The 20,826-nt window shown below is 50.3% G+C and overlaps 8 protein-coding genes across 8 annotated transcripts; 3 read left to right on the forward strand and 5 right to left on the reverse strand.

The window, feature by feature from the left end:
* Positions 1–29: 29 nt before the first annotated feature.
* FSUBG_8493 (galactinol synthase) lies at positions 30–1,061 on the forward strand (the record flags this gene model as incomplete). Its single annotated transcript, XM_036686907.1, has 1 exon — positions 30–1,061. One exon carries the CDS (start codon positions 30–32, stop codon positions 1,059–1,061), a length of 1,032 nt encoding a protein of 343 aa, XP_036535985.1.
* A 192-nt stretch (positions 1,062–1,253) lies between these two features.
* On the reverse strand, positions 1,254–5,369 carry FSUBG_8494 (uncharacterized protein; the record flags this gene model as incomplete). The annotated part of the gene is made up of 1 exon (XM_036686908.1): positions 1,254–5,369. The coding sequence occupies one exon, from the start codon at positions 5,367–5,369 to the stop codon at positions 1,254–1,256; it is 4,116 nt and encodes a 1,371-aa protein (XP_036535986.1).
* Positions 5,370–5,954: 585 nt separating this feature from the next.
* FSUBG_8495 (uncharacterized protein) lies at positions 5,955–6,644 on the reverse strand (the record flags this gene model as incomplete). The annotated part of the gene is made up of 1 exon (XM_036686909.1): positions 5,955–6,644. One exon carries the CDS (start codon positions 6,642–6,644, stop codon positions 5,955–5,957), a length of 690 nt encoding a protein of 229 aa, XP_036535987.1.
* A 1,369-nt stretch (positions 6,645–8,013) lies between these two features.
* FSUBG_8496 (uncharacterized protein) lies at positions 8,014–10,326 on the forward strand (the record flags this gene model as incomplete). Its single annotated transcript, XM_036686910.1, has 2 exons — positions 8,014–8,282; positions 8,343–10,326. 2 exons carry the CDS (start codon positions 8,014–8,016, stop codon positions 10,324–10,326), a joined length of 2,253 nt encoding a protein of 750 aa, XP_036535988.1.
* Positions 10,327–11,141: 815 nt separating this feature from the next.
* Positions 11,142–12,429, reverse strand: FSUBG_8497 (uncharacterized protein; the record flags this gene model as incomplete). The annotated part of the gene is made up of 4 exons (XM_036686911.1): positions 11,142–11,637; positions 11,685–12,150; positions 12,201–12,237; positions 12,289–12,429. 4 exons carry the CDS (start codon positions 12,427–12,429, stop codon positions 11,142–11,144), a joined length of 1,140 nt encoding a protein of 379 aa, XP_036535989.1.
* Positions 12,430–14,490: 2,061 nt separating this feature from the next.
* On the reverse strand, positions 14,491–15,570 carry FSUBG_8498 (chitinase; the record flags this gene model as incomplete). Its single annotated transcript, XM_036686912.1, has 1 exon — positions 14,491–15,570. The coding sequence occupies one exon, from the start codon at positions 15,568–15,570 to the stop codon at positions 14,491–14,493; it is 1,080 nt and encodes a 359-aa protein (XP_036535990.1).
* A 654-nt stretch (positions 15,571–16,224) lies between these two features.
* On the reverse strand, positions 16,225–18,270 carry FSUBG_8499 (galactose oxidase; the record flags this gene model as incomplete). The annotated part of the gene is made up of 1 exon (XM_036686913.1): positions 16,225–18,270. One exon carries the CDS (start codon positions 18,268–18,270, stop codon positions 16,225–16,227), a length of 2,046 nt encoding a protein of 681 aa, XP_036535991.1.
* A 1,459-nt stretch (positions 18,271–19,729) lies between these two features.
* On the forward strand, positions 19,730–20,515 carry FSUBG_8500 (uncharacterized protein; the record flags this gene model as incomplete). The annotated part of the gene is made up of 1 exon (XM_036686916.1): positions 19,730–20,515. The coding sequence occupies one exon, from the start codon at positions 19,730–19,732 to the stop codon at positions 20,513–20,515; it is 786 nt and encodes a 261-aa protein (XP_036535992.1).
* Positions 20,516–20,826: the final 311 nt, after the last annotated feature.

A 20,826-nucleotide genomic window follows, 5' to 3' on the forward strand; every position in this document is an offset into this window, starting at 1 on the left:
ATATCACAATTTTCTGCAATACGACAAAAATGGCAGATCAAGCAGCCAGGCACAATGCCTATGCAACTCTCATCACCCGCGACTCCTATCTCCCCGGCGTCATCATCCTCGCCTACACCCTCCATCGCAACGCCTCAATCTACCCTCTCGTCGTGCTCTACACGCCCAACCTCCCTAAAGATGCAAGGCGCGTTCTTGAGCTTGAGGCGCCAAAATGCAACATGATTCTGCGTGAGTGCGAACATCTTCTCCCGCCGGAGGGTGTGAAGATGACGCTCATCGCTGAGCGGTTTGCTGATACGTGGACGAAACTTCGTGTTTTTGAGCTGTTTGAGTATGATGCTGTTTGTTACCTTGACGCTGACATGGCGGTGCTGGATAACATGGATGTTGTATTCCAGGTTGAAACTCATTTGCCTGACGATTGGATTGCGGCGAATCATGTTTGCGTTTGTAATCTTGATTCGGACTCTTGGGCGCCTGAAGATTGGAGGGCGGAGAATTGCGCTTACACGCCGCTTGAGCATCCAAGTGCACTTACGGAGCCTCTACAACCTACTGAGACGTCACCTTCACCCCACAAGCTTCTCAATGGTGGAATGTTCATCTTTCATCCTTCCCAAGGGCTCTGGGATAGGATGTTGCATGTATTCAACACAACGCCACTGCTTGCGTCTTTCATGTTTCCAGATCAGGACTTTTTGGCATTCTTCTTTGAGAATAAGTGGTATGCACTTGGCTGGCAGTACAATGCCATCAAGACGATGCGGTATTGGCACCCTAACATTTGGCGTGACGAGGAAGTAATTTGCCTCCACTACATCGTCGACAAGCCATGGGCCAAGCGTGTTGGACTAGATGGAGTCGCTGGGTACAAGGGTCTTGATGGGGTCACTCACTGCTGGTGGTGGCAGCTGTATCAGTACTGGGAGGATCGGAGGACTTCTGATGGTCGTGGCGGAAATGAAGCGATTGCTCTTCTGAAGAAGTTGATTGCGCCGGCAGACACGATGGAGGGAGGTCTTGGATATCTGCAGGTGGAATTACCTGTGAGGGCATGAGTAAGTGCCATTCGTCAGCTGTTCAGGGCGTAAAGGGGTGAAAAGAAGGAAAAGAAGGAAGAGAAAAAAAATTGGGAATAACATCAAATGCTACGGGTAGAGTCTCGCCAGCAATGGCATGGACTTTAGATACCTAATACACACGACTCATATAAACTTATGTCGAGGTAAAGCAAACGTTCAAGAACTAGACTACTCAACCTCCATCCAAGCGGCTTGCAACTGCATTATCGTTTGCCAATCACTCATCTTATTCGCGTCCGCCATCCCAGCGTGCATGTTGTTCATCATGTTCGCCGCCGTCACCCCATGTTCTGTCTCATAGTATCCAACAGAACTATTACCATGGAGGTATCCATCCGTAGTGCCACTAATAGCTGCCATGCCATTCATACCCTGGTACATCAAACTCAGTTGTCCCTGTTGCATAGCCTGCATTTGCTTCATCATCTGCATCTGCTGTATCATCTCAATGTGAGGCACGGTCGCGTTGTACACTTGCACACGCCTTGATCCGAATGCTTTGAACTCTTCGAGGGCTTTTTGTGACTCGGGCGATCCAGGAGGTCCGGCGGCACAAGCTGCGAGCCACATGTTGCGCATTCTTGGAGACCATAGCTGACAGATCAAGGTACGTTCATCGTAAACGTTCTTGACGGGAACGGAATCTCCCAAGGGAGTGTCGGCCACAAAGTTCAACCAACAGTCCTGACAGGCCAGCGCTTCTGGGTGTCCCCACCATTTACTCTTTCCTCTGTTCTTGATTCCTGGACATGCCGGCACTCCTGCCCATTTCTTGACGTAGTCAGAGTAGTGACTGAAGACACCTTTGTCAATAGCTTCGGCGAACTTGGTGATGAACGAGCCCCATCGGGGAGTACCCGGACAGAAGTTGCAAACGATGTCGACAGTCTGATCGCGCTGGGCAGGCTCGAAGAACCTCTTGAGGCCAGACGTCTCGACGATTCCTCTGTAGCAGGCCTCGCAGACGTCGAATTCGTCACACCCTCCAGCGACCGTCCACCAGTTGCCACGCACGATGCCGTGAATAGTACAGGGTACAAGATCGGAAATGGCATTGGCGGCATTCCAGAAGACGTCAAAGTCCCGGCGGTAGATGGCTGCTTCGAGAGCGATACTCATGCTAACAGCGGTATCAGTGAGCTTACACTTCCATCTCTGGCCAATCGACTCGACAAAGGCGTCAAAACCTTCTGCACGTATGTGACGTTCAAACTCGTTACCAAATGGCGTCAAGGCGAGCTTATCCAGATAACATGCCTCGCAGATCGTCAGGTCCTTGATCTTGCGACGCGGCAGCATCCAATGTCCATTGTTGGACTCCTCATCTCTACCTTCACATACGGGAAGCTGAACGCGCACCTTTGCGGCTTCGATAAAGCCGTTCCAGTGATTTTGCTTTGCCATGTTGACTGCTGTTTTGGCGATGTAAGGTATGCACAAATCACACATCCACTTTTCGTCTTGTCCTTGTTGGCGGTAAGGTTGGAAGTGAGACTCGAAGGGCGTGCCGGCAACGTTATCTTCGTAGCAGGTTTCGCACGATATGAAGCCATCGATCTCATCGTTGACCATGCCCCACCACTTGACCTCGTCGGCACCAGTCGTCCATACCCTACCCTTGCAGGGCTTGAGAGTCAGGCTCTTCTCCATCCATGCCTGTAGAGGCCTGACGTCGTTGGTCTGAAGAGCCTGTGGCCACAGTACCTCTATCGCGCGAGGAGACCAGAAGCCGCACTTGGACCCTGTGCCCTCGGGCGAATGGTATCTCTCGAAGTGACCTGCGAGATGAGTGCTCTGAACATATTCGGCATAGCATCTCGTGCAAATGAGATACTGTGGCACAGCAATGAAACGATACCAATCAAGCGAGTAGTTGACAGTTCTATCTTCGGGACAGTATGGAAGAATGTCGCTGGACATGCCTGTAGCTTGACAAGGGGGCGGTCCCCGAGGCCCATCCTGTCGTGCGGTCGGGTTATTATTCGGTGCTGTTGGAGGGTGGCCACTGTTCAGGACGTTCAGATTGTTCATTTGCGCAGACAGAGAAGCGACAGGATCTTGTTGGTAGCCATAAGCAGCGGGTTGGCTGGGTACATTATTCGCATTGGTCGGCGGAAGCTGAGAGTTTGGCGTTTCGGGAGCACGCTGGTATGGCTGGTACTGCTGACCTGGTACCGCCGGTGGGGAGTTTGCAGGCACTTGCCCATGGTTGATCGCACCAGCCAGGGGCGGCAGATTAGGAGGCGACGTAACCTGCTGAGGCGCTGGAGGGCTCGTAGCTGCGGCTTCAGGCTGCTGCGGGTATGGTGCCGATGGAGCCTGCTGGTCGATTGGTGGACTGTACGGTTGGAATTGACTTGGCATTGGTGCAGCGACAGATTGTACATTATGCTGCGGTTGCTGCGAAGGTGGTGGAGGCGGGTAGCTGTGAGCCTGGCCTGGGGGAGCAATCGGCTGGACACCACCGGGCGCACCTCCAGTCTGCGGGGCTTGCGCCTGGTGTGGTGCGTAATACTGCCCTGGGGGCCCAGAAACGCCCTGAAAAGGTGCCTGCTCATGCTGACTTGCTGTCGCTGAACTAACGAGCTGCTGGGCTGGTGGGTTATGGTGTTGCTGGTGAGGTGACTGTGTTGCAGGAGGGTCCTGTGGGCGGCTCATGGGAGCACTCTGTGCCGGTGGGACAGGTACCGAATGCGCGGTCGGCGAGCCTGGAGCGGCCATTGGATTGTAAGGAGCAGGTACCTGCTGTTGCGGGTATCCTTGGGGAGGGGGACTCTGATAGAGCTGATGAGGCGGGAGGACCTGTTGCGTGTGGTGAGGAGCACTGGCTTGGGTAGACTGATACGGCGATGCTTGACCAGCTTGCTGGGCCGCTGTTGGGTCTTGAGGGTTGGTTGCACCAGCTTGCTGGTGATACTGTGCCTGTTGCGGTAGAGCAGGAGAGCCATGGTTGGGAGGACCGACTGGGGGGCCGGATTGGGGAGCGGTCTGCAGCGGAAGTGGAGGCGATGACAGTGCCTGGTTGTATGAGCCACTAATGCCGCCCTGTTGTGGCCATGATGCCTGTTGTTGAAGCTGAGGAGGAGCACTCTGGTGCTGTTGATGCGGTGAAAGCGCTTGAGGACGGTTCTGGCCATACCCAGGTGAGGCAGCAGAGCCCGCTCCTTGTAGAACAGATTGATGGACTGGCGGCGCAGGTGTGGGTTGGTACGGATTCAACTGCTGATGGTGCGAAACGGGCTGGGGATATGGCGAAGCACCTGGTGGTGATTGAACTAGCGGCTGAGGTACGGTGCCCTGTACACCTGCGTGAGCATTCGCGTGCGATTGCTGAAACTCCAGACTTGGGTGCTGAGCAGCCTCTAACCGCTCTTGCCAGCTCAGATGAGGCGGTTGACCGGGTGCGCTAGGTTGCTGACCTGGGGATGTCGCTGGCGCTGCTTGGTGCTGAGTCGGAGGGTAGCCTGGAGCAGCGGCCTGGATGCTCTGCTGCGGTGTCTGCGGTGCCTGATTGGAATACGCCTGTTGAGGCTGATTTCGGCCATATCCTTGCGGGAATGAGTTTGCCGGGCTCAAAGGTGTTTGCGTAGAATGCTGTGCTGGATTGTACGTCGGCTTCGGTGGCTCACCAGTGTATGAAGTCCCAGCACTTGCGGGGGCACCGGAAGGTGAGGAAGCGGGGTACTTTGACTTGATGTTGTTAGCGAGATTTCCCAGAATTCCTTTTCCGGACTTGAAAAGAGATTGAGCGGTTGATTGTAGCTGGGCTTGAGCGGAGGGCCGACTCGCGAATTGAGCGGCTTGTTGCTGGTACTGCTGCTGGTGCTGCGCAGGTGTTGGTGGGGCTGCGACACCGTACATCGGCGTCTGGTAGCTGGGCTGCTGGCCTAGCGTCTGCTGCTGAGGATATTGACCTTGCGGCGATGGGGCATGCTGGACCTGAGGTGATTGCGCGGGCTGGTTCACTTGGTAGCGGCCTGGCGGGGGAGGGGACTGATAGTTGTGCTGTTGTGCTGGCGCGTACTGCTGAGGCACGCCTTGTGGTGACTGCGCATATTGGGCTGGAGGCGGCTGCGGGGTTTGATCAGCATGCTGCGCGTTGCCTGGATGAGTCGATTGATAATTCGGTTGCTGGCTGGGAGCATATTGATGAGGCGGAGGTGAAGAGTATTGTTGAGAGTGAGGGGATTGCGAGTACTGCTGCGTTGGTGGTGGGGCAGCCTGGTAAGACATTCCCGGACCAGGCGGCACCTGGTAACCGTTATAGGGCGGACCACTGGCCATCTCGATATCACAATCCTCAAAAGGTGCTCCAACAACTCTTTATGATGCTGTTCGCAGATACTTTCTTAATTTATTTACGGAATCGCTAAGCTTCGCTTATTTTGAGAGGACTTATCACCGTTAAATATGACTCCTCACGGGCAGAGTCCAGACCGGTCCACGCATTCAGCTGAAGCATTAGTCTCATTGACGAGGCACAGAATGCTACCAAAGAACGCCTTGTGAGCCCAAAAGCCCACGCTTAGTGGTGCCTGAGTGTTATTTTTGTAATAGCCACCTTCGCCATGGTTACTCTAAATAATGTCAGCCGCATTACGCAAAGTTATGCTTAACCTCTCGAGCCGAAGAGTTGCCGGTGCAAATGTGATATCGATAACAGAAGGGTGTCAATTGCTCTATGGATTCTTTCTATCCCAATTCCATGTTACACAAGAAATTTGTAGCTAAAACATCCCTGTAAGCTACTTAAGGTGCCCAGCGTTTGCACGCAGGGACAAACACTGAATCAAGAGAACTCGAATTATCCACTTGCGCGGTCAAATTTTCTGCAAATACTTAGATGGCCTGGCCGATCTCCAGACATAATCAAGCTCGAGGTTGAGGCTCCCCGAGCAGCATAGATATCGGGATCCTCCCTGTCGAACGGTCTTCTTGGCCGACTGCGCTGTTGCATGCTGCGATTGGTCCTTGTTCAACTCGGCCATGTTGTTCTGAGATTCGTGCAACAACGCTCTGTTGTGTTTTATCGGGGCTCTCTCGTTTGTTCTGTAATGCCTTGGTAATGTATTTTGGCGTTTCCTCTGCGCCAGGAAGACGTTGGCGTGATATGGGAGTCAGTCCTCTTGGTAGGTTCACCGGGTTCGGAGTCTCGAGGGCCGGGGGAGTCTCTTCATCCGAATCATCCCCAGTGAGATCAACCACTTCAGTCAATAAATCTCCATAAGTCTCTGGCCCATTCACTGCTGTAAATCCCCGTGGTCTCGCAGGCTGTCGAAGAACCCCCTCCGTGATCAAAAGTTCTCGCACATCACGCGCAAAATGGCACGAGACACCAACCACCCAGAACAGCTCACCATTTTCGTTCTTTTCTGTCTCCAACTTATAGTGCATGTTTCCGTATTCACTCGTCAGCACATCGTAGAGCTTGCTAAGAGAGGTAATCTGTCTGCAAGGTATGCGTGTGCGGAAGTCTGACATTTTCGGCTTGCAGTTGCGGAACGTGTGCCATGCTTGAGTCCAGTGACCGGGCCTGAGGACATTTATATAGGGAATCATTGTCAGTGATTTGATTCTCATGTATATGGATATCTGTGATTAACTATCCAATGCAGCTTCGGGGTTGATGATTGTGATCTCGCGATTTGTTAGCAGCTGAATTCATTCACTGGCTGACTGGGCATACCTTTGTCACAGACCAGTCTATTAATGCCCGGCTTCAGCCCTATAACAATCCCCACTACTTCCTGTTGTCTCATAACTCCTCTCCTTGGTCTTCTGTCACAACATCGCATTAACTTTTTTAGCCCTAAGCTCTCGCGTTTGAACTAAGCTCTGCGCAAGTGCACCATGCGTCTCTAGGAACCATTGCGTCATTCCTTGCTCCACGTCGCATGGTCGCAAAGAGACCAGTTGGGGGCATCCTTGAAATTATAATTCTAAGTTATTTATAGCCCCTCAGGGTGAGGGAAAACAGCGGAACGACTTACACCAAAACTCGCTGATCTTCCGTCTACTGTATTTCCTCGCCCCTTAAGGTAGCCTTTTGCTCTTATGGGCCCGTTAAAGGTAGATATGGGTTTAGTTGAGGCGATTGGCCCTTGAACCTGTAGGGGGAGGCTAATGGATAAGTCGGCCGTTAACCGCTGTGAGCGGAATGCTGGGCATTCTTCAAGAAACGCCACCCACGAGCCGAGGGTCTTCCTGTAATTGAACATCAAGAAACAACTGTTTCTAATGCACCTACAGCAACTATCACCGCAGCGATGGCAAGGCTCGCCGTTGCTGTCTCATTGAATAGAGAAGTGCCTAAAGCCCTGGGTTTCAAACAATCCAATTGACCATTGGCGGGGTGATGCGCTGACGTCTGTAACTATCTCCATCGATCACCAATCTAAGACACGGAAACCCGGTATAAATCCCTCTTCTAGCTTCTAACGGCCAGGGCATTTAAGGTTTCACAAGAATCTACAACGGCTGAACGGCTCTTTTAAGCTACCGGATTTGATGTAGTCGAGTCCAAACCAGATATCATGGAGGGTAATGCAGGGATAATGTGATTATTTCCCTGCGGATTCTTGCAGTCCCCACGAACAATCCCTGATCCAGGTTAATAGCCAGGCCGGAATTTGGTGCCGACTATTGGCAAACTGCATTCCAAACAATCATCGATACAAACTTGAAATGAGGGGTCTAAGTGCTCTCAGCCTGATGCAGAAGAAATTATCTGCATATATAAAATGTCTTAAAGCACGGCCCTGCATGCCTACCAGTTGCTGCGATTTCCCCTTTAGACAGGCAACGTGTTTACAATAGCACTTTAAAGTCCGGAGGATTTCCAACTGTCGTCCCGCAGCTTCTATCCTAGCTCTCCACCACACTCACTCTTACATTAATTTCTCCATTCGTTTCTAGTCACTCTTTCATCATGCGTCTTTCATCTGGCCTCCTCGTGGCTTGTGCCTCGGGTGCCTTGGGTCAGTTTCAGCAAATCCACCATTTCAAGAGGTTCACCAACTCCAGCACCTCTGCTATCGAGTCGCAGACGCCCACCTCTGCTTTTGAGACTACTTCTTCCGTCGAGGCAACCACCACGAGCGCTGCTCCAACTAGCGTAGCGTCCGTTGAGCTCAATCTCAAAGACTTCGTCTTGGGCCAGGGTGCTTCTTTTTACCCGCCACCTGATGGTGATAGCATGTCAGTTTCACAACCTGCCGCGATGTTGTAGCCCTCCTAACATTAGCTACTTAAATATAGTCTCATGGCTCCCGAACCCTATGATGGTTCTTCGCTTGACCGTCGCCATTTCATTAGAGCCCTTCCCTTTACACCACCAAACATCTCCATTAGCTATGTCAAATTCACAGTACCTTCTACGATTCAATACGGTCCGCTTGTCCTGACTTGCAGGAATTACTTGCCTTGTTTTGGCTTTGAACAATGTACTGCACTAATTAACAGCGGCAAAGACGGCAGCGGCAACAGCAAGCGGGAGGTGGACGTGCTCAGCAAGCGGGACGTGCCTTGTGTTTATCGAGTTCTCGTCGATGGCGAGGTTGTACTTCAGCAGCCAGTAACCGGAACAGGCTCTCTTGATCTTTCTACTAATCCATTTCCCCTGAAATCCGATTACAAGATCACATTCGAACAGGGTTGTGGTGGCACGTTTATCCCTATTATCCTCAAAGGAGCCAGCCTGGTAGAAGCGCCTGGCAAAACCTCAACTCCTATCTCTTCGATAGTCATTGCAACCGGCAATTCTGTGGAAACTGGTACTGCCACAACTGAGAGTGCCATCGAGACCACGGGAGCTTTCGTCACCACCAACTCTGAGGGCGAGACGGTCACCCTCACTGGACCCACTGACACTGCATCTTCTGGTGCTGCTGGCTTCACCACCAATTCTGAAGGTGAGACAGTTTCCCCCACAGAGACTGTTTCCACCAACTCCGAGGGTGCTACCACCAACTCCAATGGTGAGACCGTCTTCCCTACAACTACTACCGCCGCCGCCTCTTCTTCTGCCACCTCTGTTCCAGGCTTTCCCGGCAGTGTTCTCGACTTCACTCTCTTCGGATGCGTTGGCTCTACTGCTGGCTTCCCTTCGTTCACTTCTGTCGAGACTAGCGAGCGCATGGATCTTGATGTCTGCGCCGGGCTGTGTACTGGACGCGCTTACTTTGGCGTCTATGATACCACCTGCTACTGTGGTGATGAGCTCGGCGACGATGCTAGCCGGGTCAACCTTGACGAGTGCGACATTGAGTGCCCTGGAGATGACAGCCAGTTCTGCGGTGGTGACTCCTCCGCCAGGAGACTTCGTGCTCGTCAGAACGTCCCCAGCAACCGACTCCTCACAGTATATGCTGCTCCTCAGGATGTTGTAGTCACCGATTCTGTAACTCAAACAGTGACTGAGGAGCAGACTGTCGTTACCACGTTAACCACTACCGTCACTGGAGCTTCCACCACAGCCGTTGAGGTTATCACTACCGCTCTGGTCTGCGTCAATGGCCAATGTTTCCCTGGCTCTTCTACTGTCTACATCTTCGTTCAGATCAACGGCAGTGACTGTGATGGTCAGTGGGTCTTCATTTCTGTGCCCTGTCCTGGTGGCCACAAATACATTCCCCAGTATTGCTCAGGGGGCAACTGTGCCAACCTTCAGGTGTATAAGCCCCAGCAATGCCAGGACTGGTATAACTACGACTCATTCTTTGTTGCTTCTGACTGTGCTGCCTGCTCTCAAGGCATTCAATATCTACCTTGGCAGAACTCATGGGGTACACCAGATAAGTGCAACAATCAGGTTCCTGCTTGCTCTGGAGACAACTGCCCATCCAAGCACCAGGACGTTGCTCCCCATGGCAGCAGCTGGAGCTCGAACTCCACTATTCCCCATGGAGGTTCTAACGGTGGCTCAAACGGAGGCTCTGGCGGCTCTGGCAGCTCCGGTGGCTCTGGTGGCTCGGGTAGCTCTGGTACTTCCCCTGGTTCTCCTGGTTCTGGCGGTTCTAGCGGTTCCAGCTCAGGCTCAGGCTCAAGCTCCAACGGTGGCTCTCACGAAGGCTCTGGAGGTTCTGGCTCTAGCTCAAGCCCCAGCACTAATGGAGGTTCCAGCAGTGGTTCTAATGCCCCCGGTTCTGAGGATGCTTCCCCTAGCACTATCACTGTTAGCGGTGCTAGTAAGCAAGTGATGGATATGCTGGCTTTCCTTGCTGTGTTTATTGCATTGTTTTAAAGGTCTTATATTATTAAGGATTAGTTAATTGGGTTTCTATTTTTCTCAAGTCTTTAATATATTCAATAGTATTGATAATTCGATATCCAGATTTGATGGAAATGTCAAAAGCGCCGTAGAGGTTGTTGCAGTCACTCGTGGAATCGTATGGCGGCGTGATTTTTAATTCGACGAAGAATCTTGGACGGGTTAGCGGGTGGCAATGCGCGAAGAGCCTGTCAAAGAGGCATGAAGAGATATTGACGCCAATGACGATATGCGATATAGCGTGACGAGGTGAGTTCTTGCTGAAATATTGCTAGCAATAACCACCTATGCTTGAAAGATATAGAAGGTCCTGAATTGTGATGGTTGGCAATGTTTGTTTGAAGGAGAAGAGAAGTTCTGTCTCATCACCTCGACGGGAGACTCAAACAACGCCACAGTGAAAGGCAGTGACGATTTTGGAAGTGCAATTGAAACACCAACGGCAAAAGAGACGGCTGCCGAGTCTGTATTCCCTTTCTCTACAGCTGAATCGGCTCTCCATGCAGTTGAGAGATCGAGAGAAGTTTCGGAGTCGGGGCAGAGCAAAGCTGATATGGTCCAACACCAACGACGATGGCCAGAACGAGATGGAAAGCTTCATCTCAGCCGAAATGATTGAACGTCAGTACATAAGCATAAATGATAATTACATCTACAAATCAAAAGATTCTTCTGAAAATGTGGTCTAAACTTGTTTTACAATACAGAAGAAAGTAAGCATAAGGAAATGGAGATGTATTCGTATATGGGTATAATAATTAAGAAACAGTATTAATAAGAGGCGATTCTTATCTCTTCATCGCGTATGTATAATTGGACTCCTCAACCTCTTGAACAACGTCATTCCGCACATAAATCCCAGCCATATCCTGCTCCCGTGAATGGAGCGACTCGGTAGTTCGACTTGAGATGAAAGTCCGAGGTCCCCCCTTTCCATCAATCATCTCAAACTCTCCAGGCATTCCTTGTTCAGGGTCAGCCAGCTGATGAGTTGAGCTTGTTTCGTCTTCTTCTTTGTCCTTGTTGGTACGGTTGATGGTAGTGAGACGAATACCGTGAGTGGTGCGGCTGATGGGATGACTGCTTCCAGCAGAGCTGAGGAATCTCTTGGGAAGGATCTTGGTAAAGATTGGACGGAGGAGAGGGAAGCATCCAGAGACGATGGCGACATTGATCTCGACGCCTCCCCACATGTCGTTCGTGGCGACGTCGCGGGGCATTTGTCTTGATGCGGGATCATATTGCAGGGCAGTGACGATGACAAAGACGGATGCAAGACAAACACTTTTGTTTGTCAGTATAAGACCGCGACATGATGGCAGAAGACTTACATGAAACCGAGGGCAAACAGGGCAGTGATAGCAATCTTTTGTCCCAGACGAAGTCGCAACTTGAACACTTCAATGACTGGCAGCGCCAAGATGACCACATCAAGAATAAAGTGAGTAAGGCATGTAGCGAAGAAGAATTGTGAGTCGTTGATCTTGCAGACGGCGTTCTCGATTGACTTGTCCCAATAGGCCTGAACCGGTATGCAATGAAAGATGACCATGAATGTACGGAGGATGAGCCAAGCGCCGCTGATGCCAAGCATAACCTGGATCGGGATTCGGATAGCTGATTGCTTGAAGATGCGCCAGTAGAAGAGAAGGATAGAGAGTTTCGAAAGACCAATCGAGTATGAGTATGTGAGGGAGATGAGGAACTGCATCAGTCGTGCGTGAAGGTTGATCTCTTCGTATCGTTCATCGCTGACGGAGTCGGGAATAGTTGTGCCAAGGTACCATGTCAAGGCCCCTACATCAGTCAGCCTCCATTCGCATCATCGAAGCAAAGGGTAGTCTTACAGTATATCATCACAACATTGTAACCAATGCCAACAACCTACAAACACGTCAGCAACGTTCCTTCAAAAGCTTCACAAGCAAGACTTACAAAGGCACCGACACACAAGTAGTCATCATACCACCAGGGAACCTTTGTCATGCGCCTCGCAAAGACACGTGCAATCAGCGCCAGCAAGGCCGATACCCACGTGATGGCCATGGCACTGATGATATCCGACTTGAGGCTCATGACGGGCTATGATCCTGCGCTCCCGCAGGCTTGTCAAAACTAAAGTTAAAAGAACTTTGGACGAACTTTTGTTTTAGTTAAGTTAGGAAAAGCAACGCAAGGTGCAGACACACACGCCAGGCACGGATGTCTGTGGGAGTGATCTGCATTTGAAGGATGTGCCTTTTCCACATGGTCCCTTGCGAGTGAGGATCCTTGACGCTTATCTGGATGGGTCTAATCCGGGGTGAGAAAGGCGTTTAACGGGCTGAGGCTCTGGGGTAAAGGGGGACTGGGTTTGGCTTCCAGAACAACTGACTCGTTGGCGACTTTCTCAGCGGGTATGCTAACCGGAGTGCCATTGTGTGACTGGACCAAGTCTAGCGTTGGGAGCTATGCACAGTGGACCGGCGGAAATCGTCCGGGGGAGATGTTGGCAGGGCTGATCATCTCTGGGTCCCTGAGTGATTTTGTCTGTTTAGGGAATATTCTCCTTGACGATCATTAATGACGTGACGTTGATTGAGCTGAGCTTACTGAGCAGACTGGCAAACTAATAGCAGTTGGCTATTGTTCGTCGGATACTCGGCCGTTTAGAACATGACTGGTTCATTAACTCACTGCAGACCTTCCAGAACCAGAAAAATGGCGTCGATAGCTGTCGCATTGATCAACAGCTTCACAACCAGCGTCTCACTGACCTTTTCAGCAGGTGGGATAACGACGCCGTTGGTTGCTCATACGAGGATTATTCTAGAAGAGGAAGCTCTGAAGAAAAAATCACCCAAGCCGCCCTTGGAGAACAAGATGGCCTCAGCTTCACACTGCTTTGCCAGTGATGGACAGGGGCATCTCAACCAACCCGGCCCGTAAGCTCGGTCCCGATTTTTCGGTTGTTCTAGCAGAAACTCCGTTAGATTTGATCCGACGCGCTGAAACCAGCAGCTCACCTATCACCATCGCTTCACCACGCCCTATCATCCATCGTGGCGCCACCTCTGCTTGTAGTGCGTCAATATTTAGCGCGCTGGGACCAGTGGCTGATCCCTGGATTTTACCACCTACTGCTTTTGGAGTTAGGGCGTACCCCGGACAACCATTAGCCAGCAGAGTCTGTCTTGTCTCTCCTTGATCTTGACCGTTTTCTGCTGTAATGTCATGATTTATTTCCGGCTAACGCACGCCATCGCTCTCGCTCTCTCCGCGGTATGGCACTATGAATTGCGCTGCTCACTGACTATTGAGACTCTGGGTTGCATTCCATCCAGCCCTGTAGGAGGAATTAGGGCTAATGATTAACCTTGCATAACAACGTTGCAGTCGCTTCGAGCTGAGCATGCCAAGTTGCTCCAAAGTTGTGTTCTGTAGCATCAACCTTTGCACCGCCTGGAGCGCTGAAAGCTGAACCCTGCAGCATGAGGTTGGGGAACCTGGATATCGTCCCACTTCCCCTGGACCAAACGCATAGAAAATGATTCTAGACTCTCGTTTATCGTCCTGTCAAATTTGACCAAAAGATGATCTTCCCAGTTTCTGGAATACCTATGACATGATGGCTTCTCCAATGTATTGAAAATGGTAAAGCATGCGAGGCGAGGTTACGTGCACATGTTTGATTCCAGCGGAGTTTGCAAATCACAGATGACAAATTTCAGCGGAGTAAAACCCCGGACCCATAGAAAGATAACGATGGAGACACTTCCACTTCCACTCGCCCGTGGTCGGTCGGTCATGTCGTAGGTGTTGCTTGGCATGTTCCATGTCTGCATCCAGAAACTCGTCCGACGTCTGTCGAAAATGAAGTCAAAGACAATACTTGATCTACCAGTAAAATAACTCATATTCGTTACTCAGCAGATTAGTTGGTGATCAATGAACCGGTGTTACAAATAGCCAGTATCTTTTCCCTCTTCGCTCTAGAGCGTCTTGTCATCGACGCTTGGACCGTGATAAGGGCGTCGATCCCTATCGCAACCGCGTCATCAGCATTGTCAATCAATCAGACACAATCAGCATCTCTATTGACTCCTGTCGGCCCGAACCATATCTGTTACATGACCCAACCCAACCGTCCGAGCAATCTCATTCTCTCCATCTTATCGCCCAGTCCCCCTTTGCAAAGCTCGGTTCTACGATCTTTCCCGCCATCACTGCTTCGCAGAGTCGCTTCTCGCCCGCGTCGCTGACAGTGAACCCAAAAATAACACCGCGTCGTGCGGCGCACTTTGTCATTTCCCGTTCCTTCGCGCGCTTCTGTCCCTGTCTTCGCTTCTCGAGCATCGCGTCTGTTTCGTGGATTCGTTCTGATCGGCCTTTTTCGCCTCCGACGCTGCCGTTGACTTCGGAGACGGATTGTGGTGGACGAATGCGAGTGCCACTGCGGACTGACATGCGAGCGAGGACGTCGCCGTCGATGTGATTGTCGTCTTTGATGTTGCCTAAGAGGTCCATATCTTCTGATGATCGGGGTTCCGATGTCGCTTGCTTTTGTTCCGTTTCATTCATTTCCTCCTCGTCGCTGTGATCATGTTCTTCGATTTCTCCCTCCATTGACGTTCGGCTCGGTCCAAAGACGAGTTCCTCTGCTGCGCTGCAGGGTACCAAGATACGATTGTCGCCTTTGCTATTCTTCCCTTTCTTATGCTTGCCACCTTTTCCCTGCTTTTTGACCTCGTCTGATGTGCTCTCTTCGGCTGTCAATAATTTCACAAAAGCTTTTTCCAGCTCGCGGTCCAGTTTTCCAGGCTTCTGTGTGCGACATCGGCTAGAGCAGTACTTGGCTGGCGTATTGGTATTTGCTGTCGCGGTATTTCGTCTCGTACTAATCACTCTGCCGCAAGAGTGACAGTAGGGAGTTGCCTCGCCTCCGGGCAACAAGTAGAAGGGTGCTGGGGTTGCTTGCGATTTGGAGGGTCGACTCCAGCTGTCCATCCAACTCATCTTGACCGGCTCCGATGAGCTTCGCCGTAGCTGGTGCTGCGTTGAGAAAAGTTGGCAATTTCGTCTTAAGACGTGAGGTGTTGCTGTATGTAGTCTTTGAGCGTGTTTCATGCAAATCATGTCGCTCCAAGAGTTGCTAGGATGAAAATGCAGCTCGGATTGGACGATGGATATCGTGGTGATGATGTCATTGTCGTCATCGAGCGCTGCGAATGGATCCATATCGATCAACATCGATTGGCACTACAGCACACCGATACCTACTTCGCCTGTAGAAGAATCAATGCTGATCGCGCTATGATATCTGATATTATTGGAAAGCTCTATACATAATATCATCTTTGGCTTTCAGTGAAGTCTCGGGTAATCCAGCACCTTAGTATCTTGGGCAGCATTTTTAGCCTCACATGTTCAGCTTTATCTAATTAAAATTAACATCTCAATATGTTCAAAACTTAACAATCTTCGGATAAACTGTCGCGGCCAGTAGACAGTTGTATGTCTGTGTCCGTGTGCAAAGTTGACAGGGTCCTTTCTGAGAACTTGACTGCATGGGGATTCATTGCAGGGCTTGAGATCACTATTTGCAAGATATTGACTCGTGTTTTGCTGGATATGAGCACTGAAAATATGAAGACAGAATAATCCAATCAGTAATTAATTAATTCTGGTCAAGAAACCTGTTTCTAATTATTACAGTTGAGCTGAACAAATGTCACTGAATGTATGTAAGGCACGAAAGGCAAACAAAAAGGGCCCCTGATGTCCCTCAGATACAAATATAGAAAATGAAGTTAAAAGATTAAATGCAATATCCTATGCCAAAAGATTTAAAAGATAGCAGAAATACTCCGAGAAACGGGATTGACAGACACTTTACTGAGTAACGAGAAGAGTACTCGCAACACTTGGGACACCCGCCGAGTTCATCACAAATAACATCCAGTACCCAGGCAAAGCAATACCAGAGTCGCTTGGAACCTGGAACGAATAGCTGTTCCCACTTCCAGTACTTCTCAGACTCAATGGAATACGACGCTGGTCAGTATTAACAGTATGCGTTGACGTACCATACCGGATCAACGAAGCCTGCTTGATGCTGGTATCTGTCGAGATTGTGATCTTGCCACCGACCTTGACACTCTTAGCAGAGACCTTGGTGATCTTGGGACGTGTCGCAAGTTTTCCGTTAGAGTCGTAAAGATTGTTCGGTGTATAGATCTGGGCGTCGAAATGATTGGTATTGCAATCGCCACAGAGACCGCCACCACCGTTGAAAACCCTGCCGTCAGGGAGTAATAAGGAAATGCTGTGGTAGACTCGGACAATGGAATTCGGTTGTTGTTTGTAAAAAGTGTCATCGTTGGGGACATAGAGCTCGGGTGTAAGCTGAGGAGTTGAGTCGGCGAAAGGAATGCCACGCTGTTGGCCGCCAGTGATGAAAACGTTTCCGTCGGGGAGAATAACAGAAGTATGAAAGGTTCGTGGGTAATACAAGCCGTTGCTAGCGAATACCGTCTTTGGTGTGCTTCCGGGCTCGCCGATTGTGATGATGTGAGCGTTGGTCGTGGCATCAGAGTCTTGATAGCTTGGGGACCCGCCAAACGTAAGGATCTTTCCTTTGACTGCATCATACATAACAGCGTTTCCGCACATCGCATCTGAATCAGTGCCGCGGCTAGACTGACGCTTGCCGGCCGACTTTGTATCACCCTTTCCACTAGTATAATACCAGTTCATTGCGGTGCTAGGCCCAGCTTGGAAAACGGATCCCTTCTTCCAGCCGAAGAGCCATCCGTGGTTATCTGAGCGATAGATGCCCTGTTGATCGGCAGTCAACATTGGCTTGACCAAAGCTCCTGGAAGCGAAGTCCATGTTTTTGAAGATGGGTCATAGACTTCACCATTCTTCTCAAATACACCGCCGCTCCAGGACCCGCCGATAGTAAATACGCGACCGTTCGATAGAGTTGCTGATGACTGGTAGCCACGGGCAACTTTCATATCAGGGCCTGGGATCCAGCTATCACTAGAGGAGTCATAAAGACTTGTTTTCTCAGCGTTATTGCCACCAGTGACAACGACCTGCCCATTTCCATCCATGGAGATACCAGGGCAGAACATATCGTGCTTGGTGACAGTCACTGTGCGTTGAGAAATCACACCCGTAGAAGGATCCCAAGTCGAAGTCAAGGTTACGCCGCCAGGGGAGCCACCGAACGCATCGTTTCGGTAGGAAGACCAAACGAGAACCTTTCCAGACGTAGGCTCAACTGCAGCAGCTACTGGGATGATAGGAAAGTCAAGTGTTGGGCCCCAGCGTCCAAGGCCAGGCTGAGGGCTTGTATAAGAAGCTGCCTTGAAAACATTGATCTCGGCGATACTGGTCCACGGTTGGCCGTTTGCTTCAGTGATAGCGACAAGACGGACGTAGCGAGCAGGGCGAGTCTCAAAGTTAGAGTATTTTTCAGTGTTGTCAGCGAACCATGTTCCTGTTGCGACAGCGTCGCCCCAGTTCTTCCCATCTGTGCTTAGAAAGACATTGTGACGGCCGATCCAACCGTGATCACTACCGTCCTGTCGAGGAAGAACAGATAGGCCGTTCACATTCTGGGAAGAGCCCATGTCGATAGTGATGGTATGAGGAGGCTTTGGGTCATTGGTGGCCCCAGCAGCCCAATTAGTATGCCAGAAAGTGTTGCGGTCACCATCAATGGCCTTGGAGCACTCATCTCCCTGGTGTTGGCTATCACAGGTGACTTTCCAATTGTCACGATTGATAGCAGTGCCGATGGGAGCTGAGGCTCTGAGACTCAAGAATTGCAAGGATCCTTCGGGAGTCTCAGCTTTCGATGCTGGTTGGGAGATGGCGACAGCACTAGCGCTCCCGAGGTAAAAAGCAAGTGTCCAAAAGGACTTCATTGTAGCGAAAGGTATAGAAACGAATGATAATTGTAAGATATGGAAAAGAATGAGAAGTGAATGAAGTGAATGAACTGGAACAGAAGCAAGCCGGCTGGAGGATGTCATATTATTTATTGATTACTTTTCTGGTGCATGTTTGTTCTAGCAGGACTGACATCAGACGCACAGCCCGTAGATCCATCGCACCGCAGGCGGCACACCTACTGTACCGTACTTTCAGCTCACATGGTGCAGTTCAGCTATCGAGGCGACCACCTTCAATATCGGGTTTACGAAAAGACCAGTCCTCCAATTGGCCAGCAAGGTTCAGAGTATACAAAGAAAAGAAAACCGTCTCTTTTCGTATTGGCTTACAGGTTACACAGCGGACTGAGGCCCACCTGGGCTTGTTTTGTTTCAGGTCAGGTTAAAATCTGCAGCGTCTGAGCGCATAGCCTTCAACCTATTGAGTTAGTCTATAGGCGAGTGATGAGAGAAAACAAGACTAAAACTTGACGGCAGATCGGCGGATGCGACTTTTGACTCCACGATGTTTAATTAGTTCAAGCCACAACGGGCATTTCCCCTGATTTCTTGCATTGGCGTCACGTAAGGTGAGACTCTGGGGAGATTTCTACAACAACCATGACAAAAGACCGCGAAAACAAAGAGCCGATCTTCCATCGACATCCAGGATCAGATCTGTTTAGTCGAGCATGTACTTAGCAATATGTGCATGATGTAATTATTACTCTTAGCCGTGGGACTATCGGGAGAGAGAGAGAGAGAAGAAGATTGTGGCTTCAAAAAGTTCGGTACTTTTAAACACTAAGCTATGAACCTGCAGCTTGGATGCCGTGGTCTCCCAGTTCGATTAGCAGCCGAGGTTGAACATGATGACGGACCGTCAGGTGAGAGGAGCGATGGTAGTCTAAAGTTAGAGGCCGCACATGTGACGATCGTGAGGGTTGAAGCTTACTATAAAAGCCAGAATATTTTAACTGCGGCATCCGCAGCCAAGGATCTTTTGTCGTTCCTGTGATTGGTTTCCATTACCTTGTAGGCCATTTCCAAGGCCTTTGAGGCTGTAATAATGTATTTAGGGTACGTAAGCCGAGCTATTTGGACCGGAAAGCTATGTTTTAGTGTCCAGCATGCCCTTGAATTTTGTGACTAGCGCTTCTACCACTTGAGTCTCACAATTACTCGAAATGGAAACTGCCGATGCTCTACAGAAACAATTCAAGGCTAAACGATGGGCACAAGCATGTAAGGCCATTTGAAAGGCGCTATGCTGATGCAAAGTCAGCAAGAATCTGACAATAGATTCGCTGTGCCGCTTGGCGTCAGCACTATTTCTATGCTTCAATATTATGTGAGCTTAAAAACCGACTGCTCCCCAATCTCACAGGATCAAAGACTCTCTAGCTTCCTACAATTTAATCTATCTGACTTTTATCTATCGCTATTTGTGGCAATGCGCTTCCTTACGGATTCTCGAGGCCTGGGTGACCCAAACTCTGAGGAAGTCCCTCTCCTTGTCATTGGGGCTGGGCTCCCTCGCGCAGCCACATCATCAATGCAAGCGGCATTTGAGAAGCTAGACTGCGGACCATGTATGCACATGGCAGAGATCCTCCCTCATCCTTCGCGTTTACGCCTCTTCATCGCCGCGCTGCGCGAGAAGAATCCTGAAGTTCGGCAAAAGATGGTCAAGCAACTCATTCACGGCCATCGCTCCATCTGCGATCTTCCTGTTGTGTACTTCACACCAGACATGATGGACGCATACCCAGATGCCAAGATTGTCCTCAATCAAAGACCCGATCCCGAGGTCTGGGCTAAGAGCGCTGAGGAGAGCTTCTGGTTCTTCTTCAGTCCTTGGTTCTACTGGGTTGGCCTGCTCTGGTCTGCTGATCGGATGTGGTATACACTCAATATGGAGAGCATCAAGATGTGCAAGGAGAAGTATGACTCAGCTAATATCTTCTCGGCGGAAATGTACAACAAGTACAACGGGGATGTTTTGGCTGAGGCGAAGAAGAGGAATCGAGAGGTTCTCCAGTTCAAGGCAGAAGATGGATGGGAGCCACTGTGCAAATTCTTGGGTAAAGATGTTCCGGGTGAACCATTTCCTCGATTGAATGAGAAAAAAACTTTCCAGATCGTGAAGTATGTATTTATCGCGAAAGGGTTGTTGTCTTGGGTTGCTCTTTTCGGCGGGACGTGGGGACTTTGGAGAGTCGCGTCATGGTACATGTAACTCTACGGGTGCGTTCAGTCACTATTGTACAGTTGGCATAGAAAGAATCAAATTAGTCTCATAAAACGCAAAAAAAGAATCGCTTGTTATGCTAACTGGAGGGTTCGAACCTCCGCGGTTTCCCACTGCGGGTTTGGTTTCTGATAAGAACCTAAACACAGCGCCTTAACCACTCGGCCAAGTTAGCGATGATGATTCGGGTGGTCTTCTTGGTTTCGAATTGCAACCAAGAATTGATCATCACCGACGACGGGGATCTAAAACAATCTTAGGCCATTGAATGTCCGTTTCATGGCAAGAGAAATGACGAG

Source organism: Fusarium subglutinans (genome assembly GCF_013396075.1).
Source record: "Fusarium subglutinans strain NRRL 66333 chromosome Unknown NRRL66333_c0000117, whole genome shotgun sequence".
Classification (NCBI taxonomy): domain Eukaryota; kingdom Fungi; phylum Ascomycota; class Sordariomycetes; order Hypocreales; family Nectriaceae; genus Fusarium; species Fusarium subglutinans.